Source organism: Colius striatus, chromosome 6 (genome assembly GCF_028858725.1).
Source record: "Colius striatus isolate bColStr4 chromosome 6, bColStr4.1.hap1, whole genome shotgun sequence".
Classification (NCBI taxonomy): Eukaryota; Metazoa; Chordata; class Aves; order Coliiformes; family Coliidae; genus Colius; species Colius striatus.
Window position 1 is genome coordinate 22470244 of NC_084764.1, and position 18728 is coordinate 22488971.

General features: G+C 40.8%; 1 protein-coding gene across 1 annotated transcript; it reads left to right on the top strand.

Annotated features, from left to right (window-relative positions):
* Positions 1 to 2555: 2555 nt before the first annotated feature.
* DDX24 (DEAD-box helicase 24) lies at positions 2556 to 17062 on the top strand. The gene is made up of 9 exons (XM_061998406.1): positions 2556 to 2664; positions 3030 to 3770; positions 6772 to 7152; positions 8690 to 8843; positions 9207 to 9722; positions 11713 to 11788; positions 12359 to 12547; positions 14934 to 15067; positions 16808 to 17062. The coding sequence occupies exons 2-9, from the start codon at positions 3047 to 3049 to the stop codon at positions 17037 to 17039; spliced, it is 2406 nt and encodes an 801-aa protein (XP_061854390.1). The 5' UTR covers positions 2556 to 2664; positions 3030 to 3046; the 3' UTR covers positions 17040 to 17062.
* The last annotated feature ends 1666 nt before the right edge of the window (positions 17063 to 18728 follow it).

The following is an 18728-nucleotide window of genomic DNA, read 5'->3' on the forward strand; positions in this document are numbered from 1 at the left end:
TACCACCTTTAAGTAAGTAAGACAGTTCTGAACCTCCATACTCATTACAAATAGGCACGTGCCTTCTTTCAAATTTATTTAAGGACTGTAAATCTATAAATAGTATATAAAGCTCAATGCTCATCAAGAAGAAAAATCTGCTCCATCCACAAATGGATATTTGAGGGAAAGAACCTAGAATACTCCTGCGATCTGGAAAAAGATGACAATAATTACATTAAAAAGCATAACTCAATGTCATTTGGCAAGTTAAATCTTTCTTTCAAAACAGAGCTACAAACTCTCAAACTATGTAAAGACAGAATCACAGCTAAGAATTCTCTTGTCCACATTTTTTCTTTATTCTGTATTTGGAAGTCAGCAACACCAGAATTTGAGACTTGGGTTTCGTTTGCTTCTGCTAACATCCAGTAAAGTAAAAAGATTTTTCTGTAAACTAGAAAAATTGTCACTTACTGACTTGAATCAACACAGCTTGTAAGGAAACAGTTTTAAGGAAGAAATGCGTAAAGACTGCTGAGACACCTCATTAAACCTGAGCGTGACAATGCAATCACAGCTCCTATCAGTGAGCACTATCAGTCATTGCTGTCTCCAGTTCAGTACTACACAAATAAAATTTGCTGGTTGAAGTGTTAAAGCTACCATGTCAAATCCTGCTCCCTGCACTCCCTTCGGGACTCTCACTGATTCCAAGTCGTTTCTTACAGAACATGAGAACAAAACATCAAATGTTCTTTACTTTGTTCACATGAGGATATGAATTGGCAGGAACTCATCATGTTGTGCATTGGCAGATCACTGTAATCACCTGGAACTGGAACTGTCCTTGAAAACATTTAATATGCTTATTTCTGCCCTTGGCCTTAACAGATTTAAAAAGGGGGGGAAAAAAAGACCTCAAAGGTTCTCACAGGGGCAGGGGCACAGTTGCATCATCATGGTCCTCACCACAGGTCACAGGGGAATCTTTCTTTCAGAGCCTAAGCATCCTCCTCCCTCGCCTTCTCCACTGACCTTGGTGTCTGCGGAGATGTTTTCACATTCTCATTCCCTGTGGCTGCTGCAGTTTAGCAACCGCGCAACAACTTCTTCTCAAATACGTTATTCACAGAGGCATTACCTCAGTCACTAATTGGCCAGGCCTTGGTCAGCAGGAGGTCCCTCTTAGAATTGACTGTTAGATACAGGGGAAGCTACTGGCAGCTTTTTTGTTTAAAGAAGCCACCCCTGTAGCCCCCTTGCTACCATAGAATAATAGAATTATTTCAGCTGGAAGGGACCTTTAAGATCATCGAGTCCAGCCTTTGAACCAAACCTGGCCCAGGTAAAACTACTACACACCTTCCTCTACTGTCCTGGCCTCTGTCACCTAGAAACCTCCCGGTTTTTCCTCTCTTCTCTGTGGCTCATGGCAAAAGAAGATGTTCAGAGCATCAGCCAGTCTTTTGCTGAAATAAAAATACTCTATTATCGTAGGATATAATAGTATATAATTTATGACGTCCTCTTCCTACACCAAGAGCAAGCTGCAAAGAGCACTTGATCACACAGGAGAAAAAAATATCATGCTATGACCTCAGTAGTTTGCTTGCTCCAAATTCAATTGTCTCCAAATTCAATTACTTTACCTACAATACTCATCTAAACAAGGAATAATAAAGAACACAATAACACGTAACAGGCACGAATAAGTTTTTTATTGAATGAGCAGTGCTGATGACATTCAAGTCTAGCCACTAATTTTAGCATTGAAGAGCCCCTTTATGCATTCTTTACTGAATGAGATGTATTGTGTACACAGTAATACACAAATGAACTCTAGAGGTGTTGATTATATTCTGAAAGAATATTTTCAGTTGCAGGAAGGTAAACAAATTTTCCCTTTCCTTTGTCTGGGATGCAGCAGCATCCCTTATGAACATGTTAGTATTATTTATGCAAATGGCACCATGGTTACTAATATATTTGTGAAAGATAAAGGCAAGGCTAACTAAGAGAAAAGGTCCATCCTCCTGCATGCAGGTTAAGTGGCTATCACTATCAGCATCGTCAACGAAACGGGCCTGCAAGCCATCCTGCAGTCTGCTTTGTCTAAAACATAGGTTGTTGTAACATGTTACAGCAACGCTGGCAAGCGGATATTACCCTCTGGTAGCCCACTGGAAAAGAAGAGAGTGTATGCTCGCTCCTTCACGTTAGCTGCTCACATGTCAGAAAGCTTGTGTCCTTAAGCCAAATGCAGAAGGAGTCTGGAGCACTCCTGGGGTCCACGGTAAAGCACCTAAATTAAGGCCTTGCTGAGAACAGCCGTCAGCCTTTAGCACCACACAGGCTTCACACAGCAGCAGACAACGGCGGCTGCCCAGCCCCTTCCAGCACTGGCTGAGGGGGCGCCGCCCACCCCTCGCCGGCGAGGCCGCGCCTGGCGGAATCCCGCCGCTTCCGCAGCCGCTCGCCTCGCTGCCGCCGCCCCGGGCCCCCGCGCATGCGCGCGTCGCCCCGCCCCGGCCCCGCCCCTACCCGCGCCCGCGGGCGCTGCGCAGTGACGTCACGCGGCAATGGCAGCGCCCGTGGCCGCACGCGGCTAGCGGCGATGTTCACGGCACGTCCCACGCCGCTCCTCTCTCTCCATCCTTTTCTGTCCTGGGGCTGCGGAGCACAGTAAGCTCTGGGGGAGGCGCCGGGAGCCTTGCGGGCCTCCCGCGGGTCGCGGTGGCTTCCCGGAGCTCCCGTTTGCCCGACGGGGGCCTTCCGGGGTTGTGCCGGGCCCGTGGTACCCGGCGTGGGCAGGGACGGGAGGGTCGCGGCCGGGGCCGTTCATCCGGCGCTGATTTATCGCCGGAGCTGTTCCAGGAGTGAGACTGTAGTCCTGACTTGCTGTATTTCCACTTAGGCCGTTCGTATTTAATAACGTTTCTAAAAACGACTCTCAAAAAATTATGCCTCGCGTACCCATGTGTTTGGGTGTCGTCAATGTTAACCTCGTTCTTTTGAGCTAATGCTTTTTTTTTTTTTCCCCTCCCCAGTTTCTTCTTAGGTAGAAATGAAGACCAAAAAAGGAGGGAGATTTAAATCTTCCTTTAAATTAAAACAAAAAGGCATTAAAGTTATAGGAAAATGGAAAACTGTGCCTATCGACCCCAATCTATTTGCTGATGAAGAGTTTAAAGATATAGTATGCTTGGAGGAACTTACTGACTATAAGCTAGTAAGTTCTTCCAAAATAGGGAACGTAAATGAGAGGAAGAGAAAGGTGGAAAGTGTTTCAGAGGAAGGCAATGATGAGGAGGAAACACCTGTCATCCCTCCCAAAAAGAAAAAGAAGAAAAACAAGCTTCTGAGAAGCAAAACAGATGAAAGCAACGATCTGAATGTGGCAGAAATTGATGTGCCAGTTGATAAAGTGGTAAAGTGTAAGGAAGTGGTCAAAGTGGCAAATCGTGGGCATGTGGTTGAGAGTACTTCAAGCACAAAAGATGTTACAAAGAAAACAAAAAAGAAGGTAGCAAAAAATAAGGCTTCTCAAGCACAGGAAGCTCTTCCATTGGTAGCTGCTTCTAAAAAAGTTAAAAACTGGACAACAGAAGTTTTATCTGCTTCAACGGATCACAAAGCTGATGTGTCTGCGTGGAAAGACCTGTTTGTACCTGAACCAGTGTTGCAGGCCTTGAGCTGCCTGGGGTTTAGTGCTCCAACTCCTATTCAAGCCTTAGCCTTGCCTTCTGCCATCCGGGATAATATGGATGTTCTTGGTGCTGCAGAAACAGGTACAAATCTGTTCAACTGGTTGTATGTGCTGGGAGCTTCCCATCTCTCCTCTTTAAACGCAGTTCATGGTTATGTGTTTTAATGTGTAGCAGAAGAAACATTCACATATAGGAGAGGAGCTTGTGTGTTCTGCATACCCAGAATATTAGTAATGATTCATTGTGTAGTGTTAGAATTATGTAATACACAAACATAGGATGTTTCATCTTTACAAAGCTTCTTGTGAGGTTTTTTTTGCTTTTTGAGAGAAATGATCTTCTGTTATTTCTCAAATTGTTTCCTATTTTGGGAACTGTATAGTGACAGACACTGCAAGAAGCAGAATTATTGAAACAAGCAGAATCATTTTCTAACAGCCTAATTTTGGGGGATGTTCCTGTACCAAGACAAAGTAGAGAATAAGATTCCTTTGAAGATTGTTCAGTGCTAGCCTAGGGAGATAAATAAGCACCAGACAGTGTTAGGTGTTGTGAGTATGGCCTAGGCATTTATCATAGCAGAACAGGCATACTCTGTGTCCTGTCTTTGTATGTTGTCACTAGCCTTTCTCACTGCTTGTGCCTGAAGTGTTTAGTTCATCCAGTGGCTGCAGAGGTACTGTCTCTTGTCCAGCTTGTGATCAACTCCTGCCTTTGAGCATTGCTAACTTTTGTGAAATTTGTTATAGCTTCTTTTACTTAAACAATGCTGTGAAGTCTCAGCGTTATTTCCCCTCTAACTTTTTTATTTTTGCTGCTCATACCTTTTAAAGTTTTGTCTTCTTTAGCAGTGCAACATTTTTTTCTCTATAAAAACATAAAACCAGGAAGCACAATTGGAAGCTGCCTTTGGTTCAATGCCTTCCTTTGCAGTCTTTTCATCTGTTCCAGATGCCTTATCTCAGTGCTTGGCTTGTAAAGCCATTTACTGCTCTTGAGCGTGAAGGTATACTAATAACGTAGGCAGTCATTTGCATTTTTATTCTAGTTAGAAACTAGGCTGGTGCTATTAGCTTTAATAAGATTAGAAAGCTCTACAGGGAGTGTACTTGAAAATGGAACTGAAAATTTAAATGGTGGTTTTGTGCTAAAAAAAAATGCCATTTTGGCAGCGCTGGAAAGCAAGTCCCTCTTTAGCTGCAGAATGGGAAGCACAGCTAGTGGCAGGTCGTGTTGTTACTGCCTAATTTTGTGTAACCCTAAGGTAGTAGGAGTGTATTTTGCTCATTTATTTTCTTCTTTCATGAAAGAAAGCCAAATTCCCTCCAGAGTCCGGTAGGGCATCAGTGTTCTTGTAGAAACTTGAGAGAAGATGTGGACAATTGTCTGTTAGGAAGTACTGCAGCTGGGACAGGCTGAAAGTCTCCGTTTCTTTTTTTCTACATTCTGCACCTTGCTTTAGCAATGGACCTGAGAGAGGAAGGGGACGAGTGAAAGAACTGTTCATCTTCCCTTTCTGGTGACAACATAGGGGAGAATAGCGAGATTTTGATCTGTAGATCCCTGTGGAGACAGATGCAGGGAATGTCAAAGTTTGTTGTTTTTTGCAGTGGCTCCAACAAGTTCTGTTCACTACCATGCAGAACTAGTGAAATTTTTGCTTAAGGAACCAGATTTTGTTTCTGCAAAATCTTACAATCCTAAAACCATTTAAAAGAGCATAAATTAGCTTGAACTATTTTAGGTGATTATCTGTTTAATTTCTGTGTGAATCTCATGCCTGCAGAATAATCCTGATTATTACAGCCATAGTCTATCTGGATGTAGTACTGACATTTACACCAGTCAAATTGCATTACATTTCATTCACGATCGGCAGTGCTCTTCACCTTAAAAACAGGTCTTCTGGTAATACATAATTTTATTGTGTAAGTCCTCTGCAAAATCGAGATTATAACCTTTTTCTGCTTCAAGTGAAGAAGTCTTGAGAGAGCTCTGAGACATGCAGAAAAGTGGGAAAGTAGATACAAGGAGACTTTGGAGCAGTATTGGTCACGATAATGACACTGGGCTTAGCTATTTATTAACTAATATTAAGATTGTCCTCTAACTAGGCAAAAATCTGTGTCACTGAATTTGGCAAACTAACCATCATGGGTTTGTGATATGGACAAACAGTGCTCAAAGGATCGAGATGATGTTTCCAGACCAGAAGACTGCTTCTTTGCAGTGGCCTGTTACAAGAATGCTGTGATAGTGTCTTGTTCTCTGGATGCTGCTTTTGTGATCAATGAACTAGTATTTATGATAACCTTAACTGGGGTGGATGTGGTACCAGACTTCTCCTAACATCCGTATTAGTGACAGATAGTTCAGAATGGGAATACATGGCAGTGATGTGACTTGCAGTTTGTTACACAGAACCTCTGAAAATAATGGCAAGGGAGCATTTTTTATTTGACAACCCTCTTCTCTCCAAATCATAGATTAGTAATATAGATAATTCTCTCCAGGTTAGTAGATTTATCTATTTTTAAATCAGATTTATGTGTTTTGATTATAAAAATATTTGCTGGTGATAGACAGGAAATTAGACAGTGGAGTATTTCAAAGTACAGTTTCTTAGAAAGTCATAAACACAGTACTGTAAATTGAAGCAAATCTTTCAAGTGCACTTCAGTTTGTCCTTGGCCTCATTTGCTGTTCCTTTATTTGGAGAACGTTGATCAGAGCTGTCAATTAGGGCAATTAAGGCTCCTTATGGGCATACAGTTTTTTAAAAATATCTTGACTGCAACTGCAGCTTTTAAAAAGCACTTTCAGAACAAATGAATCTGCCTGACCTACTAGAGACTGGAAAAACACCTGTTCCTCAGGAAGTACGCTGTTAATGACCTTGAGGAGATGTGTAAAGGGAACAGGAGAAAAGATGCTATTGCTGCAAGTTATTGGTCTTATAAAGGTCAGGAATTTGTGTCTATTACAACTGCGTGTTTTAAGATCTGAGTGTGATTTGCTCCTGCTTTTCCCATTGTTGCAAATAAATGACTTATCCGTCTGTATTATTCTTGGGTTTTTTTAGGAAGTGGCAAAACGCTTGCATTTGCAATTCCAATGATTCATTCTGTGCTGCACTGGCAAAAATCAAATAGCTCAACCACCAGAAATGACAATGTTTCTAAAGAGTCCCATCAGCATCATGATGAAACAAGACGGGAAAATGAGAACGAAGCTGAAAAACTACCCCATCAGCAGGCTGAAGATAGCGGAGATGAAGACGATGCGTCGTCTTTCACAAGAGGCTCTGCGAAGGTGATGGAAAATTTTGAATTTTATTCTGGTGACGAGACACATACTGCTGGCTCCCATAAAAAGAGACCTCTTTTAGGACTGGTCCTTACTCCCACAAGAGAGTTAGCTGTACAAGTTAAACACCACATTGATGCAGTTGCAAAGTTTACAGGTATGTAGACTCCGTGGACCACATCTCTAACTGCACTGAGTTTGGATCTTGGCATTGGTGTTGAGACAGAATGTGTGCCACAGTTTCTTCTGCATCATAAAATTGGGGTGGCTTTCGAAGGGTTAGGGTTTATAGTCAGTAATATTTGAGAAAGGCAGTGAGGTACATGTGGAAGTAGACCATTAATGTGGGATATTTTGCTTTAAAATGTTTCTTGTCATGCTTTAGCAACACAAAATCAGTACTAGATACCTAGCCACAACTAACTTTGTCTTGGTATTGGATGATGTAGGCTAGATATCAAAAAATCATGTCATTATCTAAAAAAGTATATATTTCACTTTTTTTACAGCTGTATTAATTTATGTAGAATTTTTTTTCTCTGTCTAGCAAAAATGGACATTCTGGCCGTAAGTGTGAAGGCTAGGAGACATTGTAGGACTGTCTGACTTACCTCTAACTTACCTCTTAATAATATGCCTGATGAAAACAATTCCACCCTGTTCCTTTCTCTTCCAAAAGAGAAGTCAGCACCTCTGTTAAGTGAATGAGTGAGGATGTGAGACTGTTCCAAGATGGAGAGAATTAGGAAACAACTCCACGTTTCTACAGTAGTAGCAATTGTTTGTGTATTGAAGAGAATATGTAGTTCGGTGAACTGTTTTTAAGCACATCCTTTGATGTGTATACTTGCTGCTGTGCTTATCAGTCTACAGCTGATTGATTACAAGGCTAATTTTAACTCCAAGCCTGAAATAATCCATTTATGTCAGTACAGTTCTGGTAGGAGCAATACTATTTGCATGTAAGAATCTGCTGTCCAAGTGATACATAGCTGCTGCAGTGGGAGAGAAAATATTTTGATGGGGCTTTCTTTCTTGTGTCAAGCTCACTTTGAAAAAAAAAAAAAAATCCCTGCCTGGAAGCATGAGGTTCCACAATAGGAAGAGAGATCTGCGGTAGCTTGGATACAGGAGGAATCTTACACAGTAGCATTGAGTTTGTCACAGGCCAGTGTATTCTTTGAAGAAGCAGGGGAAGATAAGCCGTGTGAGGGGTCAGCAATTCCAAAGCTAAACTCCTTTTGATACCTGAGCAAATTGCTTAAAACTAACTTAGGGTCTCTGCACTACCGTGTCGTCTGGAGGGTCATAAATTGGGCAGGAGCGTTCTTGTTAGGTTGCAAATAAGTAGTTGTTAGCAAGACAAGTATTTCTCAGTCCTACTCTTGGAGGGACCTGCTGGTTGACAAAACATGAGATTCTGAAGTAGCAGTAAACAAAGCTAACTGCTATGAAGGATATACATGATTCTATCGGAAGACAGGTGAACTAAAAAAACTATTTTTGGCATGTAATAGGATTTTACCGTGAAATTGAGGGCATTACTGTGTGTTCAGTGTTATATAAACTCCCTGAAGCTTCTTAACCATAAAACTTGCTGAAATTTGCAGTACAGATGTTTAAAAATATTTCAGTAGTGTGAAAACATTCACTGATAATTTAGTGAGACAAAAACTATGATTTGTATGTTCTAGGCATTAAGACTGCAATTCTGGTTGGAGGCATGGCTGCACAGAAGCAAGAACGTGTATTGAATCGAAAGCCAGAAATTGTAATTGCAACCCCAGGCCGTCTGTGGGAGTTAGTTAAAGAGAGACACCCACATCTTTCAAATCTTCGACAGCTCAGGTAAAGGTGCCTTTTAGACTAGCTGTTGGATACTGAACTGGCCATTACTGCATACTGATTCTGTTGACTAACTGGTGAAATAATTTAGACTGTGTAAGATCACTTATTTCTTTGCCAGAACGTTTTATTGAAATGCATACTCTTGATACTGATGGAGGGAAGTGTTAGTTAAAACCAGTACCAAAAAACCTCACTTTCTTTCAACAGAAATGTAGAAGGCTACTCTAGCTACCCCAGCAAACCTGATGTTACTTTTGGGTTTACATGCACTTATGTGTTTAGCAGGAAAGATTCTTTAGAACTGCATGAAATTTGTATTTATCTGCATAGGTGTATTTTTACTGTGTGTTTTCGTTTTGACAGATGCCTTGTAATTGATGAAGCAGACCGAATGATTGAGAAAGGTCACTTCTTAGAGCTGTCTCAGTTGCTGGAAATCTTAAATGATTCACAGTATAACCCTCGACGACAGACTTTTGTTTTTTCTGCTACATTGACCTTAGTCCATCAGACACCTTTGAGAGTTTTACAGAAAAAGAATGCTAAAAAGATGGACAAGAAGACAAAACTAGAACTGTTAATGGAAAAAATAGGAATAAAGGGCAAACCCAAAGTGATAGACTTAACAAGGAAAGAGGCTACTGTTGAGACTCTGACAGAAACCAGAATTCACTGTAATACAAACGAGAAGGACTATTACCTCTATTACTTTCTTCTCCAGTATCCAGGAAGAACTATGGTCTTTGCAAACAGCATAGACTGTGTAAAACGCCTCAGCTCTCTCCTCACCATCTTAAATTGTGATCCACTTCCTTTGCACGCCAACATGCACCAAAAGCAGAGGCTAAAAAACCTGGAAAGGTTTGCTGAGCGAGAGAGGTGAGTTGATTTTTCTACTTCTTAGTAGTGAAAAAATGAAATCAGGTAAATGGTAGTGGGGAGAGGAAACAGCTATGTTAGAGTAGGAGCAGGCTGGAGGAGATGACTGAGAATGCAAGTCCCCTGTTCATGACCCTGGATGATTAACAATTAAGGATGAGGTTCCACTGAGTGTTTGCGGTGATGAACTGAAGTGGAATGCCACAAAGGTGGTCAAGATACACTGACTTTGCAAGGAGGGAGACTGCAGGCACTGGGTTTGTGTTACCTGGGAGAAACACTTGTGGAGTCTTAATGGTGGCCCTTCAATATCTTAAAAGAAAGTTATGAAGAAGGTGGAGCCAGGCTCTTCACAGTGATGTGTGGTAGGAGGATGAGAGAGAACAGGTGCAAGTTGAAATGAGAAGTTCAAACTGGATATAGGAAAGAGCTTTTTCTCTGTGAGGGCAGTTAGGCATTGGAACAGACTTCTTGTTCTTAGAGGTTTTTGAGGCTCAATTGGATAAAGCCCTAAGCAACCTGGTCCAACCTTATGGTTGGACCTGCTTTGAGGAGGAGGTTGGACTAGAGACCTCCTGAGGTCCCTTGGAGCCTGAATTACTCTGTGTTTTGGCAGCTTACTACTGCTGAATGAGCTGTCATAGCCATCCTGCACACCTCTGCACCCATGCCCTGGCTCTGTAGCTCATTTGATCCTTCTGTAGATTGATTCGTCTCGCTAAGCCATGAGAAAACTAACCACTTTTTGACAGGTGAGGGTTCTACAGGTTTAATTAGATTAATTTGCTTCCCAAGGGTCAAGGTATCCTAGAGCAGTGCAAGAAAAGGGACAGTTGAAAAGGTGGTCGTAGCACTTCCATAATCCAGAAGCCTCACAGTTTAGTCCTTCTGTGAGGTGTTGTGTGACATCTGACTGTGTGGGATTTGTACCTTGGTAATAGACTTAAGACAGGGAGAACAGAGGTTGAATTGCTGTCATAGTTTTGCAGTATCCTGTGGCAAAATGTGGTATTAATAGCATTGGCCTAGGTCAGTCGGGGCACTTTCAGACACTGCAAGTTTCCAAGGCAAGAAGTCCACGAGACCATTTACCATGGCCTCCTGCAGACTTCAGGACAGAATTTTCTGTTTATTTCTTCTCTGAACCTTGTTTCATTAGAATATGCAGTCAAATGCCATAAAATGTTAACAAATTCGCATTACCTACAAGTAGTTTGTTTCAGCTGATGGAGGATTTTTTGTTAAAATAAATCTTTCATCTCTGTAGTAGACTGTTTATAGAAAATAATTACTTCATTGAATAGTTCTTTATTTCTAGGGGCAAGGAAAAATGCTAATTGTCAGAACAGAATCCCTGCCTTATATTTCTAGCTTTTAATTTACTGAGAGAATTTATCTGAGTGCAACTTGGTAGAAGATATTTCAGCCCCAAAAAGCTTTTAATTAAATCTACTGTGTTAATAAAGCGATTTTTGTCAACAGATGAAACTTTTAATAACATTTCTATTCTGACAAAAGTTCAGTGGGGCTGTTACTGTTGTAGTCATATCAAGCTAAAGATATTTTTAAACCCAGCCTGGGCAGAGCACTGAAAAATGTAATGAAAAGGAAGATACCTCTCTCCCTGCTAAGTGGTTGGATTAGGTCATTGAGTAGTGATCTGCGCTAGCATTCCTGCGATTAGGGAGAGAATAAAAGCATAAGGAAACAGGATCCAGAAAGATAGGGGATTTCTTTATTGGAAAGACAGTAGACCTGCTGAAGGTAGCGTTGCATTTTTTACTTGAAGAATTGCTGTTTCAAGACTACCTCTGATGTAATATTTGGTATCGTTTTCTGTAAGGGCCAACAAATAGCATCTTATCAGCAGATGAGAGAGTACAAATCTGTTCCTTAAAATGCTGTGGTAGAATTGTGGATCGCTGTATTTTATGTTCCTAGACATATATTTCTTCAGTTTTACATTCATTAAATGTTATCACTTTCTCAGCTCTGTCCTCCTGACAACAGATGTTGCAGCTCGTGGTCTTGACATTCCCAATGTGCAGCATGTCATCCATTACCAGGTTCCGTATTTTTAATGTTTCTGCTTTTACTGTTTTAATTTTGCAATAAGCTTTTGCTGATCCAAATCCTGAACACTGTAAAGCTGTGATTCGTGTTCTTGTGTGTAGTCCCAAGTATAGAGATTTAATTATTATTAGTTTAACTGTCCTATAGTGCTTTGTACTGAAGTATCTCCTTGACTGTAGTAGGTAGCACTTCAGGAATGTGTGATTACAGGTGAGATGCAACAAAAGAGATATGATTCTCCTTGCTTTTTGCTTCACTTTGATATCCAAAGGTGTCAAATGACTCTGCCCTGTAACTCTACTCTGAGGACACTCCTGCTTTGCAAATGAAATAGCAGAGAGTGAGAAGTTAGAAGAGACTCACAAAAGATTATGCGAGGAAGAATGTGGGACCAGAGAACAAAAAGTGTGTCCAGACGTCATCTTTATGTTCGACTGTGTTACATAATGCAATGTACCATGTGTATACAAAAAACAATGTTCTCTGGCAACCTCTTGGCCAAAGCATGAGAGGCTGCTGCTAGTTTTCCATGCCAGCTTAATAGCTTTTCTGAATGTTTGCAGGTCCCTCGTACTTCTGAGTTGTATGTACACAGAAGCGGCAGAACAGCCCGAGCTGCCAACGAAGGCCTGAGCCTGTTGCTGATTGGCCCTGATGACTTGCTCAATTTTAGAAAAATTTATAAAACACTGGAGAAGAGTGAAGAGCTGCCATTTTTCCCAGTTGAAGCCAAGTGCATGATTTCTGTCAAGGTAAGGAAACACTAGTCTCTTTGCAGCCTGAGCAGTTGCTTGCTTAGTTGTATTACTGGATTGCCAATCACATTCTTTACAGGTTTCAGATGAAATATTCTCTTCAGAACTTGGATTTGAAAATTAAGTTAATCACTGTTTATGATTTCTCCTCAATAACTAGCCCAAGAAAGGTGTTAACATGTTATTATGCAGAGCTTCTCATGACTAGATTCCCAAAAATAGTGCAGGGAAGCGAGTGTGTTTTATGGCTGGGATGCTGGGATGGCTCTGTTAAGTACATCATTTAAAGCCTCTTGTGTTAGGAACAGTATAGAAAACAGTAGCAGGTCCAGAGTTCTTCAGTGGTCTTCATCTGCATCTTCTCGGTTGAAGCAGTGAATTGTCTGCTTTTCTGAAAGTGTGAGGCCACAGCTGCCACTGAATCCTATCAAATCAGGTATGTTTCCTTTTTCTCTAGGTTATTGCCCTTTTTAAGAAGAAATAAATCATTCACTAATTCACAAGCTAGACAATGGTTAGGATTTACAGATGTATTTTAGCAAGTGTACTGTCACTGAAGATCGTGTACTTGTCAAATAAGAGGTCATTTCATGTCTCGGCATTCTCTTCACTGGGTAACATCAGCCATGTACAAATGAGACATACTTAAATATTGCATACTAAAGGAATCCAGCTGGGATTGGAATGTGTGAATATTGCAGAGTTACTGAGAACAGGAGAAAAATGCGAGCAGTCAGATAATGCAACGGATATCTTCCCTGTGGTATTCTGGTTCATGCTTATCTTCTTGCCCTGCACTGAGCCCAGGGTCCACCTCAGTGGCAATGGCAGTATCCTCACCTTGGGAATAATATCAGCAAGTTTCAAAGCCCAGGCTTACTGAAAATGGGGTATTTTAGTTTGAACCTTTCAGGAGGTGTTGCTTTCTAAAAGAGGAAGAAAATGAAAGAAGTACACAGACTTACTTTCCTCCTATTCATAATGAGAAAGTGAATTTGATTATTTTTTTCCCCATACCCCTCCCCACCTCCCTCCATCAAATGTTTCTCGTTACTGAAAGAAATCTATTGGGTTTACAATGTTGGATTTTTTTTTTCAGAGGTCCCTTCTGTGTTTCTTGATGAGTAGTTCTTGGTTCTTATCATGCTCTGTCAATCAATGGGAAATTAAATATTGTTTACACACTTAAATTTTCCTGCCACCATCCCATTATCTTATATCCATAATAGCATTTCTATACCCAGAAAAGGTGTCTTTGTAATTGTAATTATAGGACTGCAACCTCCTAGGCCCTTTGCATGGTCAGGTCTCATTTAGACTTTGCTCTGGGCTTAATCACAAAGCCATTGTAGTTGGAACTAATTAATAGTACTGCTGGTTCCTTATGTCCATCCCTTTGGCATGCTTCTTGCCTGGTTCTACATGCCTTCCTTTAGGTGAACTGTGAAGGGCTTTCACACTTGCAAGGAATAGAATTGGGGAACCAAGGTAGAGGAGAGACCAAAGAGGACCTGAGTTTTACAAAGGTGGGAAAACTACTTAAAATACTATGTGATGACCTAAGAAGTGACTGATTTTTTTTATTAGTCATCTGCACATTTAATTTCTGTTCTCTCTATGTCTCAATTATCCTGGCAGTTCTGGCTGGTGCTGCTACTGGGTAGCACCGGTTGCGGTGGTCAGAGTGTCCTGCTCAGGGTTTGTTTTTTGCAGCCACAGCCACATTCTTGGCAGCAGAAATTTCTGCTGTGTTGATTATTATTTACTGTCAGTGCAGATTTTCTTCCTGTAATGAATTAGTTATTTAAGACAGCTTGGCCTGGCTGGAGGTCAGATTAGGTTTTCTGGATGTCTTTTTTCCACCTGTGTACAGCTGGGAAGAAAGACAGGACATTTTGCCCTGTGCCTAAACAAGATCAGGTGCATTTCTGAAAACATGAGTAGCTCCTTCCATATGGCCTATAGGAGCTTACTTCTTAAGAGTGGGATGAAATTAGTGGCCGCTGCTTATTGCTGAGACTAGCAACTTTAAGATTCAGCTGTGCTAGGAAAATATGTACTTGGAAATGGTTGGTATCTGAATTATGTTTTGTCCTTGATGTCTCTAAAGTGTTTCTAATGATTTTAAAGAATGGGGAGTTAACATTCAGGCATGGTTGGTAGTTGAGGTGTTTTAGAAGTCAAATTCTGTCACGGATCTGAAGAAGGGAAACAGTAGTAAATGGTAACTGTCTTTATGATGTGGGGCGTCTGCTGGGACAGCAGTAGGGAACAAAAGTGTCTGCATCAGTTGCATTGCAATACATGCTGTCAAACACTGATTCTAATAAAGTGCTCCACAATTAAACCTGATCATAATGTCTAAAATGTACTTCTACTGCAGGAGCGGATGAATTTGGCACGTCAGATTGAGAAGGCAGAATTTTTCAACAGTCGGGCAAAGCAACACAACTCTTGGCTCCAGCAAGCTGCAGAGGCTCTTGAGATTGATCTTGATGATGACATGTTTAAGGGCAAGTAGAAATGCTTGTTTAAGGGTATGCTCAGCTGATCCCATAGCACTGATGTCCAGAAGAAGCCTCACCATAGCAGAGAAACTCTTAAAACCTGCAGGGCAGAAGGGGAAGGAGAGAAGCATCATTGCTTAGTACATGATGTTGCTGGTGTTTTCAGGGTGATTGTGCCTTAGATACTGCTGGAGTTGAGGGAGTGAGGTGTGACAACTGGCAAGTTGCAGACAAGTCTGCATGTCGTCGGACAGGAACTGTTTATCTTCTGGAAAACATTTTAAGATCATCTAAGAGCCTAGTACATCCTGCTTGAGTTTTGTCCCCTCTGTGTCAAAGAAAAAGCTGTTTCCACTTCTGCTTATCTCTCCCACCCCCCTATAGTCAGGCAGCAGGATAGGAGTCTGACAGCTCTGTGTGGGAACACCCAGAAAGTGCTACCAAACACTAAAAAATATGTGAGCCTTACGTAGGTTGAGTTGTGTGGGCTAAATGTCCAATACTTATGCTCAAGTTGCTGAGGCTTTGAGTGGTGTATTAGAAGTATTTTCTTGTATTTTTAAAATTAAGTGTTCTGCAGGACATGCCTAAGAGAATGTACAGGGCTGTACAACTACAGGTGCCTGTTATTTTAATAGCATGAAGCTTTGCCCTCCTTAGGTGCACTGTAAAACACCACATGGTGTTCAAATTTTAGGAGCTGAAGGTATGATTTCCTACCGCATCTTTGAGGGTATGCTGAAGAGCTGGCTCTAACTTGTTAGCTGTTAAATGTGTGGATGCCTTGATTTTGAAGCATGTTGAGATTTTTTTTTTTTCATTTCTTTATTGATATCTGGACTGGTTGGTTCTTAACCATTTTGCAAGCAAACCCTAATCATCTCTGCCCAAACTGTTCAGGAGTGCACTCAGATAATTAACACTGCCATCTTGTTTTGACATAATCTGAGTATGCTGTGCTTTGAAATGAGTTTCAGCACAGTGCATGCAGTCCAAGGAAGTTGTGGCTCTCAAATGAAGCACTTTGTAATTGCCCCCCAGAGTCTTGCCAGATTCGTGCTTTGAAGTTTATTCAGTCTCCGATTCTCCCATAGCTTGTTGGAGACTAGTTAAAATCTCAGTTACTCTTCCAATAAATGAAGTGCCTCTTAAACTGTCAAAAAGCATTACAGTGTTACAAAAGAAGTGTGCTTTCAGTTACAGCAACCTTGATTTCATTTATGCTTTCCAGTTCAGGCCTCTGACCATACTAACTGTCTCCAGTCTTTTTGATGCCCTTATTCTACGTTACTAAATCTGTGCACCTCATTGTTTTTTATGTATAAGGAAGAATAGGTTTCCTGTTTCACATGTGCTGAAATGAGACATATGTAAAGTAATTAAATACACAGAAGATGCTTTCTAGCCTAAACTAGAAGCCCTAGGTTAATACTTTTTCTTCTGAGCTCCCTTTTCTTTTGTTCCCAAGACTGTTCTGGGTTGAGAGACAACCGAATAATTTTGCAGAATCTTACCTGGGCTGTAGTTACTCTGGAGTCAAGATTCTTCTTGATCTTCTTGTCTTGTGGACAGTTTGGGTAATCTGAAAGTGTCACATATGCCTGGAAAACTATATGGGTGTTACCTCGTTAGAGGGAGAAAGACAAGATTAGCATCTGCCCCTAGTACTACAAAAGCCTGGTGAAAGAGGACAATGCAAGTTCTTCTTTTGTTGTAAAATTCTGTGTCTTTGATTTCTGCCTAAAGGAAGAAAATCTACTGAGGAAGAAGAAAGCCAGAAGCAAAAGATACTGAAGGGGATGAAAAAACAACTAAAACATATGTTGTCCCAGCCACTGTTTAAAGTCCTTATGAAAACCAAGTACCCTACACAGTCTGGAAAACTACTCCTGCCTCAGACATCAGGGAGCATTTCAGAATCTGCTTTGGGTACTGTGTCCAAACAACAAGCCAAGAGGAAGAAATCAATAAAATTAAATTAGATAACTGAGCAAGATTGCTCAGTGTGACAGTGTCAAGGACAGTTCTTATCAAGGCTGTCAGTGCTTATGGAGGAACTCAGCTAGAAAACACGTAGGATCAGATGTTGCCTGTTTCTTGGTGTGCAGGCACAAAGAAAAGTGTTGATTTAAAGTGTTCTCTTAACATGCAGTTAGCTACTGTTGAATCTTGCCTTGGGTCTGGTTTCCTATGTTTTTTTTCTTACCCACTGTATTAATAGATGGTAATTAGTTTTGAAATAGTTCTGTTTATTACTCCCTTTTATGAGATGGGTAAAAGTTACTGGGTAAAATTCTCTGTGGGCATGTAATGATAAAACTTGATTTGAATTTTAATGTCCTTACAGGTCAGGGGAAGGTAGTCTGTGAGCTAGTGGTAATGGAAGGTGTGGCTTTTACTGCAGCCAGTACAATGAGAAAGGCATCAAATACAGGTAGTGTTAACAGCAGGGCTACAACTCTAGTTACGGAAATCTCTCCCAATTTTCTTTCTGCTCTGATAATATTTTTCTGTTCTCTGCTGGGTTTGACTCACTCAGTCCTATGTTAAAGTTCTAGAATATGCAAAAGAAGTCAAAGTGGCCATAGGCCAGAACTGGCTTTGGGACACATGTAGAGTTTTGAGGAATAAGTCTTGCTACTCATTGTTTTATTATTTAATATTTGGAATTAAGTCTGTATTTCAAAACATGTTAGAACCATGACTTTTGCTTTAATGGAAAAGGTGATGATGATGACGAGAAATATCACTTTTGAAGAGTGCTTCCTGATAGTGATGCTTTTAAATAATTTTAACCTGAACTGGGCAAATAATTTTTAAAATTATTTTTAAAACTGTCAGAAAAAATATATTTGGATTTTTTCTTTTTGTTAAATGATATTTACTATAAAACCCAAAATCTGTGTCTGTTTTTAATCACTCAAGACTTCTAAATTCCATACAGCTGATGCAATTTGCACCTAGCAAAGAGAGGGGAAAAGGACCCAAAAGATAAGACATAGCTGTGGTGTCTGTATGGGTGGGAGCATAGTGAACCTTCACCTGCAAGCTCTAGACTGGACTGAGTTTTTGTGTCTCATATAGTATAGAACTGGTGTCTCTGCCATGGTAGCAGGCATCAGTTACTCAGACAGTCAAAGAGAAATTTGTCTGTGGAGTTGAGTGCCCTCTCCAACCACTTTCTGATTGTGAGAGGAGCAGAATCTTCAACTTTCCACATATGTAAATAACTGAAGAAACTCTTCCCCCATCTCTGGAGGGCTTTTGTTCTTGCTTTCTTGCATTACTGAAGAGCTGTGGCAATTTAATCATAAGCATACAGAATATATCAATTATATATGAAGCTTGCCTTGCAATGCACTGTTTGTCTCTGCCCTTTGGAGTAGAGGGGGGAAGTTTTGGCAAGGAGGACATGGTAAGGTTTTGTTTCCTCACCCATGTGAGAAAGTCTCACATCTTTGGAGTTAACGTGACATCTGAATTTAAATTTAAACTCAAGAATTTAAAGAAAGTTCCTTGTAAAGAATGCTGAGAAAAAGGAACTGGGCAAAGGCAAACATGCCCACATTCCTATTCTGTGCCATTTTAATCACGTTCTTGCATTATGGAAAGGAAACCAGCATTAGTTTTGCATCCCTGGAGGGACTGAAGACTAGATGGGCCTTTTCTAC